Consider the following 19,035-nt stretch of genomic DNA (forward strand, 5'->3'; position numbering starts at 1 on the left):
ACTGGGTGTAGGTAACCAGACATTTTAATGTACAATAAAGCAGTACAAAAAGTGTAAAATGTCATCCATCATCCGTTTTCTACCGCTTGTCCCTTTCGGGGTTGCTGTAGCCTATCAGCTGCATTCGGGCGGAAGGCGGGGTACACCCTGGACAAGTCGCCATCTCATCACAGGATGTAGACAACATTCACACACTAGAATAGACTAAATTCTAGAATTGTAAATGTTGACAGCTATCCATCCATCCATTTGCTACCGCTTATTCCCTTCGGGGTCGCGGGGGGCGCTGGAGCCTATCTCAGCGACAATCGGGCGGAAGGCGGGGTACACCCTGGACAAGTCGCCACCTCATCACAGGATCTAGACAGACAACATTCACACACTAGAATAGACTAAATTCTAGAATTGTAAATGTTGACAGCTATATTCCATCAATATATTTGGGTGCTTACGTGCTTTCATATTGTGATGTACGTCAAAATGCTGTGTGTGCCGGGAACACAAAATGATGAGTTCAGTTGCCAACCGTTTAGAATTAAAAACGCGGTAAATTTTGTGATCGTCATTTCCGGTAAGTGATCCTTCAGGACACTGCTTCGCTGTCGAAATTCACACACTCAGGAAACAAGTACGGTACACAGTCACAGTGTACTTAATTTATTTATTTGAGGCACAGTCACGTTCGTAAGGGCTACATTTAAACTTACAAATGTATTTTTTCATGACGTAAACTAGAGAAGACCGTTTTTTTTATAACCCGCACATGCGCAAATGCAGCTTTCTTTGCTCTCGTTCGACCACAAACGTCAAATTTTAACTGATTACGACATTTACCACGTTGATCACGCTATTTTTCTAATGTTTACTAAAATAGGATGATAGCAAAAAATTGTTAAAGTCACTTTTATGAGTCACATGCTTTGTCCGCAATGCACTGAAAATGATTTCTGAGAGACGGAATCATTTTTCAATATGCGTTGAAGTCGGACATAAATAGCCGTCGGACAAAACGTTAACGGCTGCCTACAGATGGCGTCTCCGATGTCTTGAACTTTCGCTATCAAATGTGGGACACATTGTGTGTTTAGTGGCACGTTTGATTGCTACTTTGTTATCGTTCTTCATACATTAGCCAGTGGCGGCATCCAAGTGTTTGATACTTTTTTTAAATTGGTAAAAATCGAAGACGTCGAAGTTGATTTTGTGACTGGACTCAAACGCCTGCATTTTATTTGCAAATAACAATGAATACAGGTACGTTACACTATCCATATTTAATGTGAAATATGCACTTTTTTAACGAACAAAACACTTTCATGATTCAATAGGTGTGCAGCTTCCTGTTTCCGCTTTGCGCCTCCTGGTGTCACCAATTCAGCTTGTGTCTGCAGCAATTTGGCAGACCATCCAGAATCGAGTTGTGGCTGATTATGGGTTGCTGGAGGATTTCGTTTCCATGGTGACAGACATTGTCCCAGATCTGCTCACTAAGTCTCAGAGGACCCAACTCATCCTGGGTCTGCAAGTGCGGGTAAGAAGGCCACTTATGGAATGCAAATGTACTTACAGTTAATGTAGGTACAGTAGTACCTTGGATTTTCAATGCCCCAATTTTTAATGAGAATTATTGCCAAATATGGTATTAACTACGTGTTAACATGCAAGAGTTGTATAATAATTGATCACAAGACGTTCCGCAGAGTACGTGCCCAAAGAATCCCACATATTGGTGAGCCAATCTCGTGTTAATATACTGCGTGAGTCCGTCTGTGGCTGTGATGTACACAGGGATTTTGGGTGGCAGGTGGTCAGGCCAGAAAAAAGGGCACCTATCGTGAAAAATATTCACAAATTTATTGTGAATGGCAGCAGTATATTTTCACCAGGCAACTCAACTCAAGACCTTGTTAGAATGGATCCCACAGGGTTTATGATGCTTACCTTTAGCGGAAGGGACGTTGGTTCGAACCCCAGTCTGGGCATGTCTTTATTTTTGTATTTTTTTGACAGATTTTACGACCTGAATATTAACCAAGTATTAGTAACATACCGTATTTTTTGGAGTATAAGTCGTTCCGGAGTATAAGTCGCACCAGCCGAAAATGCATAATAAAGAAGGAAAAAAACATATATAAGTCGCACTGGAGTATAAGTCGCATTTTTTGGGGGAAATGTATTTGATAAAACCCAACACCAAGAATAGACATTTGAAAGGCAATTTAAAATAAAGAATAGTGAACAACCGGCTGAATAAGTGTACGTTATATGACGCATAAATAACCAACTGAGAACGTGCCTGGTATGTTAACGTAACATATTATGGTCAGAGTCATTCAAATAACTATAACATATAGAACATGCTATAGGTTTTCCAAACAATCTTGTCACTCCTAAACGCTAAATCCGATGAAATCTTATACGTCTAGCCTCTTACGTGAATGAGCTAAATAATATTATTTGATATTTTACGGTAATGTGTTATTAATTTCCACACAAGTCGCTCCAGAGAATAAGTCGCACCCCCGGCCAAACTATGAAAAAAAACTGCGACTTATAGTCCGAAAAATACGGTAGTTATTGAAAGACCTAACGCCGAGGAACTACTTTTAGCAGTGCCTCGATCACAGAGAAGTAACGAGCTAATGCAGCTATGGACATTCTGAGCCGGTGAGCTTCTGCATCGACTCAGAGTTGGTGAAAGTTTGTGTTTTATTATGAATAATGCCTCATAACCTGCTCAGTGGCCTAGTGGTAAGAGTGTCCGCGCTGAGATCGGTAGGTCGTGAGTTCAAACCCCGGCCGAGTCATACCAAAGACTAAAAATGGGCCCCATTACCTCCTTGCTCGGCACTCAGCATCAAGGGTTGAAATTGGGGGTTAAATCACCAAAAAATTATTCCCGGGCGCGGCCACCGCTGCTGCTCACTGCTCCCCTCACAAAGATCAAGATTGGTCAAATGCAGAGAATAATTTCACCACACCTAGTGTGTGTGTGAGACAATCATGGGTACTTTAACTTTAACTTTTCATACTTTGTTGTAGCAAACTGAGAAGTTGGTCAACTCTAACAACAACAAAGACACTTGTTTGCGTCTATTTTTTTAAATTTAATTTTTATTTTTACCTTAGTGAGGTTTATGCTGAATTCGTCATCTAAACGGAAAACACATAGCTTGAGAGTTGACCGTTAGTGATTTGTGTTTGTAGTTTATATTTCCTGTTTAGCACTTAGCAATAGTGCTACTTGCTGGATCTGCTTATCACTCAGCTTCTAAAACTTGTAGATCATCCTCCTAATATTCAAGCTCAAATATATAAGGTTCTGGATCATCATTTGTCCCAAAGATGTCATTGGTTTTCCTGAAGTCTGCCATGATGAGTAGTAGTTGTATTTTGTTGAAGGAAAACGCGAACGTTGTAATGCGTTTTTGAAATCATTGCACTGCCGTAATGCTTAAAATGGCCAAAATATTTGAATATTACATGTTATCATGAATATGCCTGTTACGACATTACATATATGCTTACATGTATGTATGTATGTACTGTATATAAAACCTTGATGGATGTTTTTTAGAGCACTTTATAGGCGGAATAGATCGAATCCCATTACCTCCATTGTAAGCCGTCTACTACATGCTGTATATATAAAAAAAAAAAAAATGCAGGTCCCCTTTTAAAATAAAACATTTTCTGCTTTCCATAAGCTTCATTGTACTTTTATAATAACTGCACATCATCAACATTTGAAATTGCACTTTTAACATGTGTGCATTAATAAAAAAAAGTAAATAAAATACAAATCTCACAGATATTGGGCACCCACACAACACTGATCTCATGTGCGCTCTATTGTAGCGGCCGTGCAGAAACTGTGTCCATGTATTTAACTGGGCACTCAATGTGGTCGTTGCAGCCCTACCAGTATCGTTGTAATGTTGTTTTTTTTAATATTGTAATCAGTCCAACAAAATAACACATACTAATGTACTATAATATATTATAATAATATAATTCCAAACCAATCCCAGCCCAGCAACATTTTGAATAGCAATCAACACAGCAATTGACATGGCATACAAACATGACACAAACAATCAAAAATTAATAATGTCAACAACAGTATTAATATTAATAAGATTTTCAACATAACAGTGATTAAAAACATTAAAAAAAAAAAATAACAAAAAAATAATTGTTATAATCACTCATTTACATTGCCATCACAGCCATTAATAAAATAATAAATAAAAATGACCTATAGTATCACAGTGGCTTACACTTGCATCGCATATCATAAGCTTGACAACACATTGTATCCAATATTTACCACAAGGATAAAAATAAGTCATATTTTAAGTTCATTAAATAGTTAAAACAAATGATAATTTGGATTAGATTTATATAGCGCTTTTTTATCGACTTGGTGAGAACCCATCATTCATTCACTCCACATTCACACTAGATGGGGGTAAGCTATATTTGTAGCCACAGCTGCCCTGGGGTAGACTGATTGAAGCGTGGCTGCCAATCCCATATTCCAAGATATGACTCATTATTATCTAAACTAAATGTAGTTTTTTGTATTGATAACATCTCCACAGCTTGTGTATACCGGTCTATATGAGTTGGACTATCAACATCTATCCATTTTTTAAATATTACTGTTTTTCTAATGTTTTTAGCTGCGCCAATGGTGTGGTTAAGTTTGCACCAAATAACGTCAGGTGCTGCGTGTCGGAGGAGATGTAATGTAGACTTTTTTCCCCCTCAAGAACTCAAATATATGACCCTTCACATATTAAAACATTTGGGGGAATTGATTCCAGAGATTAATTTGTATTCTTAAGTTAATGAAGAAAAAAGGGTTCTTTTCTCATGCAAAGCAAAGTCAGCACTTTGATAAAGAAAGTGAGAGAAACATTATTAAATTCAAGAAAGACATTGTAGCAAAACACGATTGTGATGTCCGTCTCTCTTCTCCTCCTCGCTTGCCCTCTCAATAAGATCTTCTCCAACAAGTCCTCAGTGATGAATGAAAATTTCACATGTTTACCTTACTTTCATGCAATACACATTTTCTACTGCGTCTGAAACTATAATTGTTCTTTTTTAGTGTTTTGCGTTTTGTGGCGTCTGTACAGATATATTGGATCTACAGTTTATTAAATTGATTTGCTTTTCATATGTTTTGGTTTTCAACTAACCTTCTTAGAACATATTAATACCAAAACCAAGGTAGCACTGTATGCTTATTGTTGTATTTTTTAGGAATAGAATGCTCTATAATGTTTTTGAACAGCATGCCTTCCTTTTGTATTTTCTTTAGCTTATCTTGGAGTTATGTCAGTTTAAAAAAACAGCCAACTTAAAAACCATGCAGCAACATCTGGACAGACTGAACATCCTCATCAAGGTACTTACACTCTATACTGTACTTATTGTAATCCTATGTACAGTAGATCCCCGCCTATTTAGGTTTTAGCATCACTTCATATTTGGAGATTAATTTTCCCTCGGGAAATATAGTGCTGCAGCTATGAATCAAGTCAATAAATTCATTTTCCAGCATTAAGATGCTTTGATGAGACTTGATGTTTTGGAACATCGCATTTTGCCGCAAATAGCAGGGATTTACTGTACTGCATATGAACAGTAGGTTCAATTAACGTTTATACATTTTTTTTTCTCCTACTGTGATGTTTCACAATGTTTTGCAGGCATTTGCTACGGATGAGGATGACGAGCCATGTTTAGACTTTGTAGATTTTGTCAAACACTTGCTGAACAGTCCTGCTCAGAGGGAACACTTCTTTCTGGTGAGTGCATTTTCACACTCGGATGAAATAAATGTCACAAAAAGTGGATGTATTGTTCCTAACAATCGAAAGCAACAAAAATGACAAATCCCTGAAAAAAAAGTTAGTTTGTTTTCTCTTCTACTCCATTTAAATTTTTAGCTCCCCTTTTTAGCCCTGGCTTCCAACTGTGGACACAAACACATGCAAGCACAGTGTCGCCAACTGTGAAAAGGAAATTAAATACAATAAAAACACAATGAAAATGATGTTGATGAAGCATATGGAACATTTTTAAACACATTCATAATACTTTATGACAAACATTGTCAATGGAAACAACTCAGTAGAAAGCAGAGAAAGAAGATTCAACCATGGGTGACTAAAGGATTAAAAAATGCTTGTAATAAGAAGAATACATTATATAGAAAATGTATAACACAAAGAACTACAGAGGCAGAAAATAAGTATAAAAACAAGCTAACATACTACGAACATGTAGAAAAGAATATTACAGTCAAACATTAGACATGAACAAAAACAATATGAGAGCAAAATGGGGCATTCTCAGTAGCGTTATTAAAAATGGCACGAAGATGGATTACCCCCAATACTTCTCAGACGGAAACGTAAATAATGACAACATGAAGGAAGTAGTTGAAAACTTCAAAAATTACTTTGTAAATATTGGACCAAAATTGGAGGAAAGAATTCCAGACCCAGTTTCAACTGAGGACTTTAATGACGCTATAGATAGAACTCCCAACTCAATGTTCCTCACAAAAGTGACACAAGAGGAAATGCAGCAGTGTTGATGGATCAATCTAAATTAGGGGTGCTCACACTTTTTCTGCAGGCGAGCTACTTTTCAATTGATCAAGTCGTGGGGATCTACCTCATTCATATATATAATTTATATTTACTTATTTATGAAATATATGTTTTTGTTAACAAGTTAAAGGTGTTTAATGATAATGCAAGCATGTTTAACACATATAGTTATTATTGTTAATACATTAAAGGTGTTTAATGATAATACAAGTATGTTTAATACATATAGTTAATATTGTTAACAAGTTAAAGGTGTTTAAAGATAATGCAAGCATGTTTAACACATATAGTTAATATTGTTAACAAGTTAAAGGTGGTTAAAAATAATACAAGCATGTTTAACACAAATAGTTAATATTGTTAACAACTTGAAGGTGGTTAAAGATAAAACAAGCATGTTTAACACATATAGTCAATATTGTTAACAACTTAAAGGTGGTTAAAGATAATACAAGCATGTTTAACACATATAGTTAATATTGTTAACAACTTAAAGGTGGTTAAAGATAATACAAGCATGTTTAACACATATAGATTCTTTTCTTTCATGAAGACAATAATATAAGTTGGTGTATTACTTGATTCTGATGACTTGCATTGATAGGAATCAGACAGCAGTGATGATAACGTCCGCATTTTCGAATGGAGGAGAAAAAAAGTCCTCCTTTCTGTCCAATACCACATGAAAGTGGTTGGTTTTTGGCATCTTATTTGTCCAGCTTCCGTACTCCTTTGTATACACTTTACAAGAAATACATTGTCGGCAAACTCCGTAGCTTGCTAGCTTGTGCACGCCAGCTTTCTGAGACTCTTATTTTGGTAGCGCAGGCAGGATGAAGCAGAGCTTTTATTGTGCAACTGTGCAGTCGGTCTTTGGAGTTTTGACGACAGGTATGGCGCCAGAGTCTGTTGAAATAAAGTGTTTCTCGCCTTCCAGTCGGTAATTTTAATGAGCTGGCAGCAGCCAGCGTCATCTCAGAAGACCCTCGGGTGCCGTGAATGTCAATCAAGTGACGAAAGTGACGTCATAGTGAAGATTTATGATCGCTCATTTTTAGAACTATTTTTTTAATGCCTGGCTGGTGATCGACTGACACACCCTACGAAATCGACCGGTAGATCGCGATCGACGTAATGAGCACCCCTGATCTAAATCATTTGACACAATTAATCACAATATTTTAATCAAAATATTAGAACGGTATGGTATCAAAGGGTTGGTTTTAAACTGGATTAGAAGTTACTTAACCAACAGGAAACAATACGTGAAGCTAGGCGAACACACATCTACAACGCTAAATATACCCTATGGTGTACCCTAGGGATCAATACTAGGACTGAAATTGTTAAATCTTTATTTAAATGACATTCGTAAAGTTAAAAAAGATTTAAAGTTATTATTATTCGCAAATTATACAACAGTGCTTTGTTCAGGAGAGAACACACAAAAGCTAATACAAATAATAACAGAAGAAACGAACAAATTAAAAAGATGGTTTGACAAAAACAGACTATCCTTAAACCTCAGTAAAACTAAAATAATGCTATTTGGTAACAGTAAAAGGGAAAGTCAAACACAAATACAAATACTTAGCCGTCAATTTGTAAACGGCTAAGATTATGTACAAAGCAAACTATAACCTGCTATCCAAGAATATACAAGAATTCTTCTCAACAAAAGAGGAGAAATATAACCTTAGAGAAAAATGTAATTTAAAACATTTGTATGCACGTACAACACTTAAAACCTTTAGTATATCAGTATGTGGGATTAAATTATAGAATGGATTAAGCAAAGAAATCAAACAATGTACTAATATGATCCAATTCAAGGAACTCTTCAAACTTAAAGTGTTTACAAAGTACAAAGAAGAAGAACCATGATAAATATTCTGAATTTATTCCATCCATCCATTCATTTTCTAGATAATTGTATTTATCTCACCGTATGAAATATAACTTACTTGACTAACTATTTATTTATTTATTTTTAATGTTATTACTTATGAAGTATATTGTGAATAAATTGAGAACAGGGAGTGAACAAAAGTGTTAGCAACTGCTATGTAAAGGAAAAGGGGTAGGAATAAATAAGCTCTGCTTCTTTGCTCATTTGCATTATTGGGTCTGGTGTCTTTCAGCCTCTTCTTCACAATACCCCACAAATTCTCTATGGGGTTCAGGTCAGGGGAGTTGGCAGGCCAATCGAGGACAGTAATGATGACATTGTTGCTCCAGTAACATTTTCTTGTAACCTTACTTTACAATGATCGATGAATATACATCTTCAATTTTTAAAGCAAGTATATTTATTTAATTAAACACATGTATTTTTCATATTTTACTAGTACAATGTATGTAAATAGCCAAAAAAGACAAAAATGTTCAGAGCCACCTGTTTTTAAACGGTGCCCACCCGATTGTTCTACAAATTTAGTTTCGTAGCCTCATGTGTATGACTTGAAACATAATTAGACAGGTGCTTGTGTACCGCCACACGCTTACAGCCTAGTGGCGAGCACGGTCTTCATCCTCCTCGGGGTTGCTTCGTCCCTTAGTGAGACCGTCGTCTGGAGGCGGGTCGCCTCTGAGCCTGTGCCTTTTTCTCTTTCTTCCGCATGTGGCGGTCTGGACTTACAGAGCCTGTTGGCCATGATGGATTTTCTTTTTTTGATTGCAACGTCTACAGTTTCCAAAAACAATTTGAAATGTGGACTCGTCAGACCACAGAACACTTTTCCACTTTGCATCAGTCCATCTTCGATGAGCTCGGGCCCAGCGAAGCCGGCGGCGTTTCTGGGTGTTGTTGATAAATGGCTTTCGCTTTGCATAGTAGAGTTTTTACTTGCACTTACAGATATAGCGACAAACTGTTCTTACTGAAAGTGGTTTTCTGAAGTGTTCCTGAGGCCATGTGGTAATATCCTTTACACACTGATGTCGGTTTTTGATGCAGTACTGCCTGAGGGATCGAAGGTCACGTTGGTTTTCGTCCTTGCCGCTTACGTGCAGTGATTTCTCCAGATTCTCTGAACCTTTTGACGATATTACGGTCCGTAGAGGATGAAGTCCCTAAATTCCTTGCAATAGCTGGTTGAGAAATGTTGTTCTTAAACTGTTCGACAATTTGCTCACGCATTTGTTGACAAAGTGGTGAGCCTCGCCCCATCCTTGTTTGTGAATGACTGAGCATTTCATGGAAGCTGCTTTTATACCCAAGCATGGCACCCACCTGTTCCCAATTAGCCTGTTAACCTGTAGGATGTTCCAAATACCGGTAAGTGTTTGATGCATTCCTTAACTTTTTCAGTCTTTTTTGCCACTTGTGCCAGCTTTTTTAAACATGTTGCAGGCATCAAATTCCAAATGAAATATTTGCAAAAAATAACAAAATTAACCAGTTCGAACATTAAGTATCTTGTCTTGGCAGTGTATTCAATTGAATATAGGTTGAAAATGATTTGTATTCTGTTTTTGTTTACGATTTACACAATGTGCCAACTTCCCTGGTTTTGGGTTTTGTAATAATAGTAAGTGTCCCTCTGTCTCTGACTCCTTTGTGGTCATGTGACACTAGTGTTATGATTTTGCTTACTAGTTTTGATGACCCGCCTTATCTTGCCTCTGATTGACCAGTCCGTAATGTTTCGCCCTAACCTTAGCCAATTGTGACTCATCATACGAACACAAACCAATCATCATACTTTTTTTTTTTCGTATGTATGGATGTTCTCATTCATCCAGGTCATTTAATTTTCTCCATATTTTTTTTGGCATGGATTCACAGTCCATTTTCTTTCTGTCGCTTGAGCTTTGATGTAAGCTTAAAGCTTCATGGTATGGGCAACAATAACTTGGCCCTAGTGTGTGAATGTTGTCTATTTGTGTTGGCCCTGTGATGAGGTGGCGACTTGTCCAGCGTGTACCCTGCCTTTCGCCCGACTTCAGCTGGGATAGGCTCCAGCACCCCCGCGACCCCTAAAGGGACAAGCAGTCGAAAATGGATGGATGGACGGGTCTAAAAGTAGCTAAACTACAGGAAAAGCTACTCGTTAAAAAAGTAGCCAAGCTACTGGAAAATGTAGCTAACCTCCATGGCTTAGCTACATGTAGCTTGTTACTGCCTTTTAAACATGTTACATCTGTTGTCTTTTTAGAATGTTTTTCCAGAGGAGTTTGGCCCTTCGTATGACAAAGCCCTCAACTCCCTGATGGAGATGTTTCTGTCCAGACTTGAGGCTTTTCTCCCTTGGAAAACGTTCCAACAGGTACTTAAAAGAAAACATAACATACTAACCATCTGCATTACAAGAAATATCAGGTCTCTATTCATTTTAGGTCACGTCTTCATGTGATGAGGTGTCCTCTGCTCTGGTAAACAGTATGGAATCCATGCGGCATTCTGAAGAGCTCAAGACCCTGCTGCATCATCACAGGGATCACATTCACCTCGGACCCAAAGGCAAGTCGTTTCTACTTACCTCTGTCTTAAGGAAGCCAAGATAACGACTGTTGAAGGTGGTGTCCATTAGAGGTGAGAAAAATGACTGATGCATCATCATGTTTGAAACGTGGGCAATTCTGAATCGATTGACAACTGTCCAAGTATCTATTATTAAAGTATGTTTATAAACATCTAAGTATCTATTATTAAAGTATGTTTATAAAAGTGTACAGCTCTGGTAATGGGTACATTCGCACCCACCTGCACAAATGTACTTCAAAATGTAACAATCAAAATAAATATGACTTTTTTTTGTTTACTAGGGCATGCATATATAATATGCATTAGTTTGACCATTTAAAATCAACAATAATAAAAAGGAGATGCTTGGAAATAGCATAAAAATGCCCCAAAAACTTGGAAAAACGCGATTCATAGCGTTACTTTTTGGTGTAACCATCATGAGCGTTCTGTTCAGGTATATTTCTTTTCTATTTTGAGAAATCATCATAAATAGGTATTGATCAATCTTTAAGCTGTGTGTATTTGATTTCAGTTTGCTTTTGACATCTTATTTAGAATTGTAGTTGAAAATTTTACAACCTTGTGTTGCGCTCATGATGGCGTAACCAAACTAGATTATTTTGAATATTTATTCCCTTTACAACATTTAGTATATTTAAATATACTGTGTTTTATGCTTTTTTCTTTTTGGAACATGTACTCTACATATAATACAATAAAGTCCCATATAAAATTATGTTTCTAGCAATACTTTAATTTTGCCTTTGAAAGTAACACTCCAATGTCCATTAGTGGAGCTGTACACAAAAGTAATACGGGCGGTTTTAAAATCTAGATCTATTGCAGACACATGGAAGAAAGAGGAGAGGACAAGCTATGCTGGCCGAAGCGCTAAGCGAGCTTGAATGTGAAGTAGTGAAACATGGAAAGAATAAATGCTTCATACGTATCAACGTAAATCTAACTGGAACCATGTTACAGCAGAAGAACTGATCAAGTACATCAATAGGTCACGAGAGAAAATAATATCCACACAGTGTGACAACGCTGTTAGCCATACATATGAATAAGTTGGTAGATATGGTGATAGTTTACAGCGACTGGGGGCAAAGTAGGGACGTTTTTTTTTATTTTGTCACTTATCAGGCAGCTATTGTATCCAGTCTTCCATATATATAATGTATCTATACTGTGCGCACTCGCATACAAAAACTAGAAATTACACAATACTGCATAGGTCAGTAGCCACAGGAGGAGCCTTGTATACATAGTATTAATAATTAAATATAAGATATAATATAAACCTCCATGTCGAGTTTACCGAAAACCCACACATACCGATCAATACCTATGTTTTGACCCACACCACCCACTGGAACACAAACTGGGCGTTATCAGAACCCTACAACACGGAGCTGATAATGTTCCTACCGGCCCACAGGTCAAAGAAAAAGAGCATAAGTATTTGAGGGATGCCCTCAAAACCTGTGGTTACCTCAGCTGGTCAATGGGGAAAGGGCATCCAGTTCTAAAAGAAACAAGAACAGAGTGGATGAGGAGGAAAAGATGACAGACGCAAACAAATTCTCATTCCATATGTATCAGGTGTATCTGAGAAACTCAAAATAATTTTTAACCAACACAACATCCCAGTACACTTCAAAGCAGGCAACACCCTGAGACACAGACTGGTGCACCCTAAAGACCAGACACCCCACACCCACAAAAACAACCTGGTGTATGCTATCCAGTAGGGCTGTGAATCTTTGAACACCGCACAATTCGATTCGATTCTTGGGGGTAACGATTCGATTCAGAATCGATTCTAGATACAAAAGCAATACTTTTTTTTTACTAACATTGGGTGCCAACATCTTGCAATTGCACTTTGAGAAACGTTGTTCTTAAACTGTTTGACTATTTGCTCACGCAGTTGTGGACAAGGGGTGTACCTCGCCCCATCCTTTCTTGTGAAAAACTGAGCATTTTTTGGAAAGCTGTTTTTATACCCAATCATGGCGCCCACCTGTTCCCAATTAGCCTGCACACCTGTGGGATGTTCCAAATAAGTGTTTGATGAGCATTCCTCAACTTTATCAGTATTTATTGCCACCTTTCCCAACTTCTTTGTCACGTGTTGCTGGCATCAAATTCTAAAGTTAATGATTATTTGCAAAAAAATAAAATGTTTATCAGTTTGAACATCAAATATGTTGTCTTTGTAGCATATTCCACTGAATATGGGTTGAAAATGATTTGTAAATCATTGTATTCCGTTTATATTTACATCTAACACAATTTTCCAACTCATATGGAAACGGGGTTTGTATAACCACTGAATTTTCAGACACTTTGGGCAGAGTTGCCATACACTTGCGGCTCAAAGACGTGCGTCATCAGTCTGCTCATTCTTATATCTAATCATATCTACGTGTTGCCACTCTGTGTGGATATTAATGTATCCCCGCTCTCCTCTGATGTAACGCGATTCCTGTTAACCTTCTGTTGAAATGTACAAAGCATTTATTATTTTTTTGTTTCATTAATTCACATTCAAGCGAGCTTAGCGCCATGGATAGCAAAGCTTGTCCTCTGTCTGCGTTTTAACCAGCTAACTTATAATTTTAAAAGAGTTTTAACTAACAATTCTCTCATGGTTAGTTAGAACCAAACTAACGTTTAGAAAACATTAGCATTAATGCTGCATTTAAGAACAGTCTGTTTTACTTTTTTTAACATACGTACATAATTGATGTTTGGACATAAATTGCCCACGTTCTAATCGTGATGCATTGGAGAATCAATAATTTTTTTCACCTCTACTGCCCCAATGCATCTACTACAGAACCCACTTTTTTCAGCACGCTGAAGGTATGCCCTGGGAGACGCCTTCAACTGTCAACTGTCAATTTTATTGTCAATTCTTCACATGTACAAGACATACAAGGAATCGAGATGCAAGAAAATGTTTTTTTTCATATGAATACATATGAACAAAATGAATGACATTAAAAAAATGCTAGGAGACACTAAAAGGCATCAATTCAATTTGTTTTAATCAGCCTCATAAAATTGCAGTTATAAAATTGTAAAATGACATTGCTGAATAAACATGTCTTAATATTTTCATTTTGACAGTCCATATATGTTGACACACATACGTTGGACAAGACCGCAGCGCGATGGCTTCTTTTCTCACAGCAATTTCTGTGCAACTGTTAGTTTGCACGCACATTTCAGACATGCTAAATAAAGACGCAAAACCGCTCCTGCAGAACACTTTGTCTTAATAAATCACATTTCGTGTGCTTTATACTTAGATTAGCATTTTCTCCTCCCATTGTAGGCGTTCTTATCAGCATATATTCTGCATATTCACGAAGACCGACACGTTAAATGGATGGTGCTCCTTATTTTGCTCACTTAGGAGTCTCAATTCTGCGCAGGAGCTTCGTAGATCAACTTTGTGTGTGATATCAAGTTTGCATCCGTTTTCATAAGCGCAAACCATTAAAGAGATCAGGCCCTAAATGTGTGTACGAAAGTGCGCTATGTGAGACACACAGCCTACACAAAACAACACTTCCTTGGAACAGAGCAATAAGGCAGTGCAGAAAGTAAGTAACAAAACCTACCTGTAATAAAGTGGGGGGGGATACTTAATATACAAACTAAAATGAAGACAAGTCAGTCAGTCTAGTTTTGTAATTCATCAAACAACATATGTTGACAGTCTGTTTTGTTTCCTGTTTAGATGACTCCCTGAATGGGGCCTGCATCCTGTCAGCGCTCAAGCGTGTCGTCGTAAAAGAACACGGCTTGCAAGGTAGCCGTACATGCACATTTTCTCCCCACGGAGAGATGAAAACCGTCACAGGGGACCCTATCAAGACAGAGATGGATGAAGCTGATTGGGCAGAAATCCCAAAAAGTCAATTAGGTGATGTTTCTTCTCCTACAGCGGGTGACTGTGTTCAAGGGGAAAATCTTGATCGGCCCTTGCATTTTAAATCTGTGCGACCAAACCGAGGCCTTAAGATGCAAATGATTTTGTTGGAAGAGAAAAAAGGGCTAAATAATGAAGAATCTGTGGCAAGTCCTTCCGATCACTCTGACAATGAAGATTTAAGCGACGGATGCAATAATTCCTCATGGTCCTTCTATTCTGATGAGGACTCTTGTGGTGCTCCTCATTCATGGTCCGAGTACTCAAGTGACCACTCTCTCGATGCTCTTGCCAGCAGTTCACCGCCAAGCCGCATCAAGGAGGTCGCTTCTGTCCCGAATAAAAACAAAGGGTTGGAAAATACCAGCAACAAAGAAGAGCTGTGCCAAAAGAAACCTCAAAAAAGCTCCCGTCAAGTCCGGTGTTTCATCTGCAATGAGCAAGTCGACACAAACCTGAAAACCCACCTGAAGACCCACTTCCCCGACGGTCAGTACGCATGCCCGCGGTGCGACAGCCGCTACAAGCTTTTCACGTCGCTCAAGCTGCATTTGAAAAGAACTTGCTACGACCACGTCGGGCAGCAAGCAGGCCCGGCGTCGGGCCCTGATCTTTACAAATGCGAGAAATGCGAGGAGGCGTTCAAGTACAAACTGTCCCTGGAAGCTCATCAGCGGACTCATCATGAACTCTACTGCAGCGTGTGCAGGAAGGTTTTAAAAGACGCCGCCATGTTAGAAAGGCACAAGTCTTCCCACATTGGCTTTCAGTGTACTCGCTGTGAAGAGACGTTCAGTCTTTTTAAGCCCTTGCTCAGACACGCTGAAAACTTCCACAAGATCAGCAGACCCTTTAAGTGCAACCACTGCTCGAAAACCTTCCCCGGTCTTCGCTTTCTAATCAAGCACGAGTGGAAGCACACGGGCCACCTGCCGTTTCGGTGCGCGCTTTGTGGTTTGCGATTCAGAAACGACGCCGATCTCGTTTCGCATCAGAGGGTCCACACCAGGGAGAAACCCTACCTCTGTGCCGAGTGCGGAAAAACCTTCTCGCAGAGGTCTAATCTGCTGCGGCACCTGCATTTCATCCACAGCGAGTCGAAAAACGAGAAGAAACATATCTGCACCGAGTGCAATGCGTCCTTCAAAGAGAAAGGAGCGCTGACACTGCACCAGAAGAGGAAGCACCACAAACAACGCTTCCGCCATACATGTTCCTACTGCGGCAAGTCGTTCTCTGCATCGTCCATCAAAAGACACACGCTGATTCACACGGGAGAGAGACCTTTCAAATGCGATGTCCCTGAGTGTGACAAGTCCTTTTTGTCCGCAGTTGAGGTGAAGAAGCATGTTCTCATGTTCCACACCAGCGAGAGACCATTCAAATGTGAGATCTGCCAAAAGGGCTTTGTCACTCTTGGTTTACTGAACTCGCACGCCAAAATACACTTGGGAAAGAAGCCGTTTGTCTGCAACATTTGCCTCAAGGCTTTCCCAAAGAGCTACAGCATGAATAGGCACAAAAAACTTGTGCATTCGTTGGCAAGCTAAGTCAAGAGGTTCAAGATATGATGCCAGAGTCCTCACTTTTGGTCTTGTGGACCACATCACATTCTGCCAAGGCCTCAGATGTTTTATTGTCAAACTTAGACTGCCCTCGCAACACATTCTATACCAGGGCTGACAAACTAGTTATCATTGAGGGCCACATCACAGTTATGGCTGCCCTCAGAGGGCCGCTTGTATTAGTTAAAAATACATGAAAATTAATGTATAAGGATTCACCTCATGGTAATTGTCTATGCATTTTATTATAATTTTTTTTTTCACATCAACTGTTAGAAATAAATTCTGTAGATTTTAGGGTAAAACACTGGCAGCTCAGTTGCCAGAATGTTATCATAAAAGTCTGGTTGTTTCACTGCATATTACTGAAAATTGGAAAAAACGCGACCGGTGTGTAGAATTCTGGTGACTAAACTGCCGTTTTGTTTTTTTTACTGTAAAACCGAAGGTTGTTGTTTTCATGGTGTATTACGTAAATGGATAAAGGTTACCACAGGGGTTTTTTCCATAAAATTCTGAGCTACAAGTTTTCGACCTTTGACAATCTATGGTTGCTTTTACGGTGTATTACTGTAAAAGCAAAAAAAATAAATACCACCGTTTTTTTTACGGTAGTTTTGGTAACTCAGCTTTTTTTTTTTAACCGCAAAATCCTTAGCATTTTACAGTGTACAATTTCATGGATAACTTGCTTTGAAATCAAAAATCCAGCTGATATTTACAGTAAGTACTAATTTTTATTTTAACAAAAAATGTTTGAAATATATGATAGTATATTTGTTGCAGTATTAGAAGTTTAGTAAAGGTTTGCAATTTCATGCTCCAAGTCTATTTTTTGCTTTCAAAACTGAAAGACTGTATACATTTAGTAAGTAAAGGTATTGTGCTTTATTGACACATTATTTCCAGGCTTTCGCAGGGAATATAAAATGATGTGACGGGCCAGATCCGGCCCCCGGGCCTTGAGTTTGACACATGTGTTCTCAGCAACGTGCAGTTAGATAGACACAACAGCCTGAAGAAAGAGGAGCTTTGGTAGTTTGGTTGAAGATAGGTGTTCTTTCTTTTGAATCATTTTCTCTCCATTTTATTTCTTTATTTTGATTTCTCCATGTAACAATAAATATTACAAAAGTATGTCTTGTCTTTTCCACCAAATAGAAAGTTCAGTGTCAACATGTTTACACAATACACTACAGATATTCCTCACATGTGGAAATCAAATAAACATCCTTAGCATAACCTTACACATAATAAAAATGACCGATCAAGCCAGAGTCGTGCATAAAAGAAGTGGGTGGCTGTGCCCGGAAGCATGTGTGGTGACATTACCCACTCGACATCCATTGCATTCGGTCTCCCCTAGAGGGGGGGGGTTACCCACATATGCGGTCCTCTCCAAGGTTTCTCATAGTCATTCACATCGACGTCCCACTGGGGTGAGTTTTTCCTTGCCCTTATGTGGGCTCTGTACCAAGGATGTCGTTGTGGCTTGTGCAGCCCTTTGAGACACTTGTGATTTAGGGCTATATAAATAAACATTGATTGATTGATTAGTTTTCCTGACAAAATAAACCAAAGGGTTACATGGAAATATAGTTTTAAACATACTCCAGCTAATAAACTCAACAAATAAATGTGTGTGTATATACATATATAGATATGTGTGTGTATATATGTGTATCCATCCATCCATCTTCTGCTTAGATGAGGTTAGGTCGCGGGGGCCTAAGCAGAGAAGCCCAGACTTCCATCTCCCCAGCCACTTCGACCAGCTCTTACCGTGGGATCCCGAGGCGTTCCCAGGCCAGCTGGGAGACATAGTCTCCCCAACGTGTCCTGGGTCTTCCCTGTGGCCTACCGGTCAGACGTGCCCTAAACACCTCCCCAGGGAGGCGTCTGGGTTGCATCCTGACCAGATGCCCAAAACCACCTCATATGGCTCCTCTCGATGTGGAGGAGCAGCAGCTTTACTTTGAGCTCCTCTCGAATGACTGATCTTCTCACCCTATCTCTAAGGGAGAGCCCCGCCACCAGACGGAAGAAACTCATTTCGGCCGCTTGTACCCGTGATCTTGTCCTTTCGGTCATAACCCAAAGCTGATGACCATAGGTGAGGATGGGAACGTGGATCGACCGGTAAATTGAGAGCTTTGCCTTCCGGCTCAGCTCCTTCTTTACCGTAACAGATCGATACAGCGTCCGCATTACTGAAGACGCCGCACCGATCCGCCTGTTGATCTCACGATCCACTCTTCCCTCACTCGTGAACAAGACTTTGAGGTACTTGAACTCCTCCACTTGGGGCAATAACTCTTCCCTCTTTTCCGGGCAAGAACCATGGACTCTGACTTGGAGGTGCTGATTCTCATCCCAGTCGCTTCACACTCGGCTGCAAACAGATCCAGTGAGAGCTGAAGATTCTGG

At 39.0% G+C, this 19,035-nt stretch overlaps 1 protein-coding gene across 2 annotated transcripts; it reads left to right on the top strand.

The window, feature by feature from the left end:
* Positions 1–801: 801 nt before the first annotated feature.
* LOC133610621 (uncharacterized) lies at positions 802–17,233 on the top strand. 2 transcript variants are annotated; one of them, XM_061967055.2, is made up of 7 exons: positions 802–1,254; positions 1,392–1,531; positions 5,330–5,416; positions 5,721–5,819; positions 10,787–10,897; positions 10,968–11,091; positions 14,852–17,233. In XM_061967055.2, the coding sequence occupies exons 1-7, from the start codon at positions 1,245–1,247 to the stop codon at positions 16,591–16,593; spliced, it is 2,313 nt and encodes a 770-aa protein (XP_061823039.1). In that variant the 5' UTR covers positions 802–1,244; the 3' UTR covers positions 16,594–17,233. The 2 variants fall into 2 exon arrangements, with proteins under 2 accessions (XP_061823039.1, XP_061823037.1); XM_061967053.2 differs by having other exon boundaries at positions 804–1,254; positions 1,329–1,531.
* Positions 17,234–19,035: the final 1,802 nt, after the last annotated feature.

Source organism: Nerophis lumbriciformis, linkage group LG11, assembly GCF_033978685.3.
Source record: "Nerophis lumbriciformis linkage group LG11, RoL_Nlum_v2.1, whole genome shotgun sequence".
In the NCBI taxonomy this organism is placed as follows: Eukaryota; Metazoa; Chordata; class Actinopteri; order Syngnathiformes; family Syngnathidae; genus Nerophis; species Nerophis lumbriciformis.

What these genes read in the sequence shown, in the direction of transcription:
- LOC133610621 (XM_061967053.2), top strand. An exon ending in GACTGAACATCCTCATCAAG is followed by an intron (nt 5,417 to 5,720) that starts GTACTTACACTC and finishes AATGTTTTGCAG; the next exon opens with GCATTTGCTACGGATGAGGA. An exon ending in CTTGGAAAACGTTCCAACAG is followed by an intron (nt 10,898 to 10,967) that starts GTACTTAAAAGA and finishes TATTCATTTTAG; the next exon opens with GTCACGTCTTCATGTGATGA.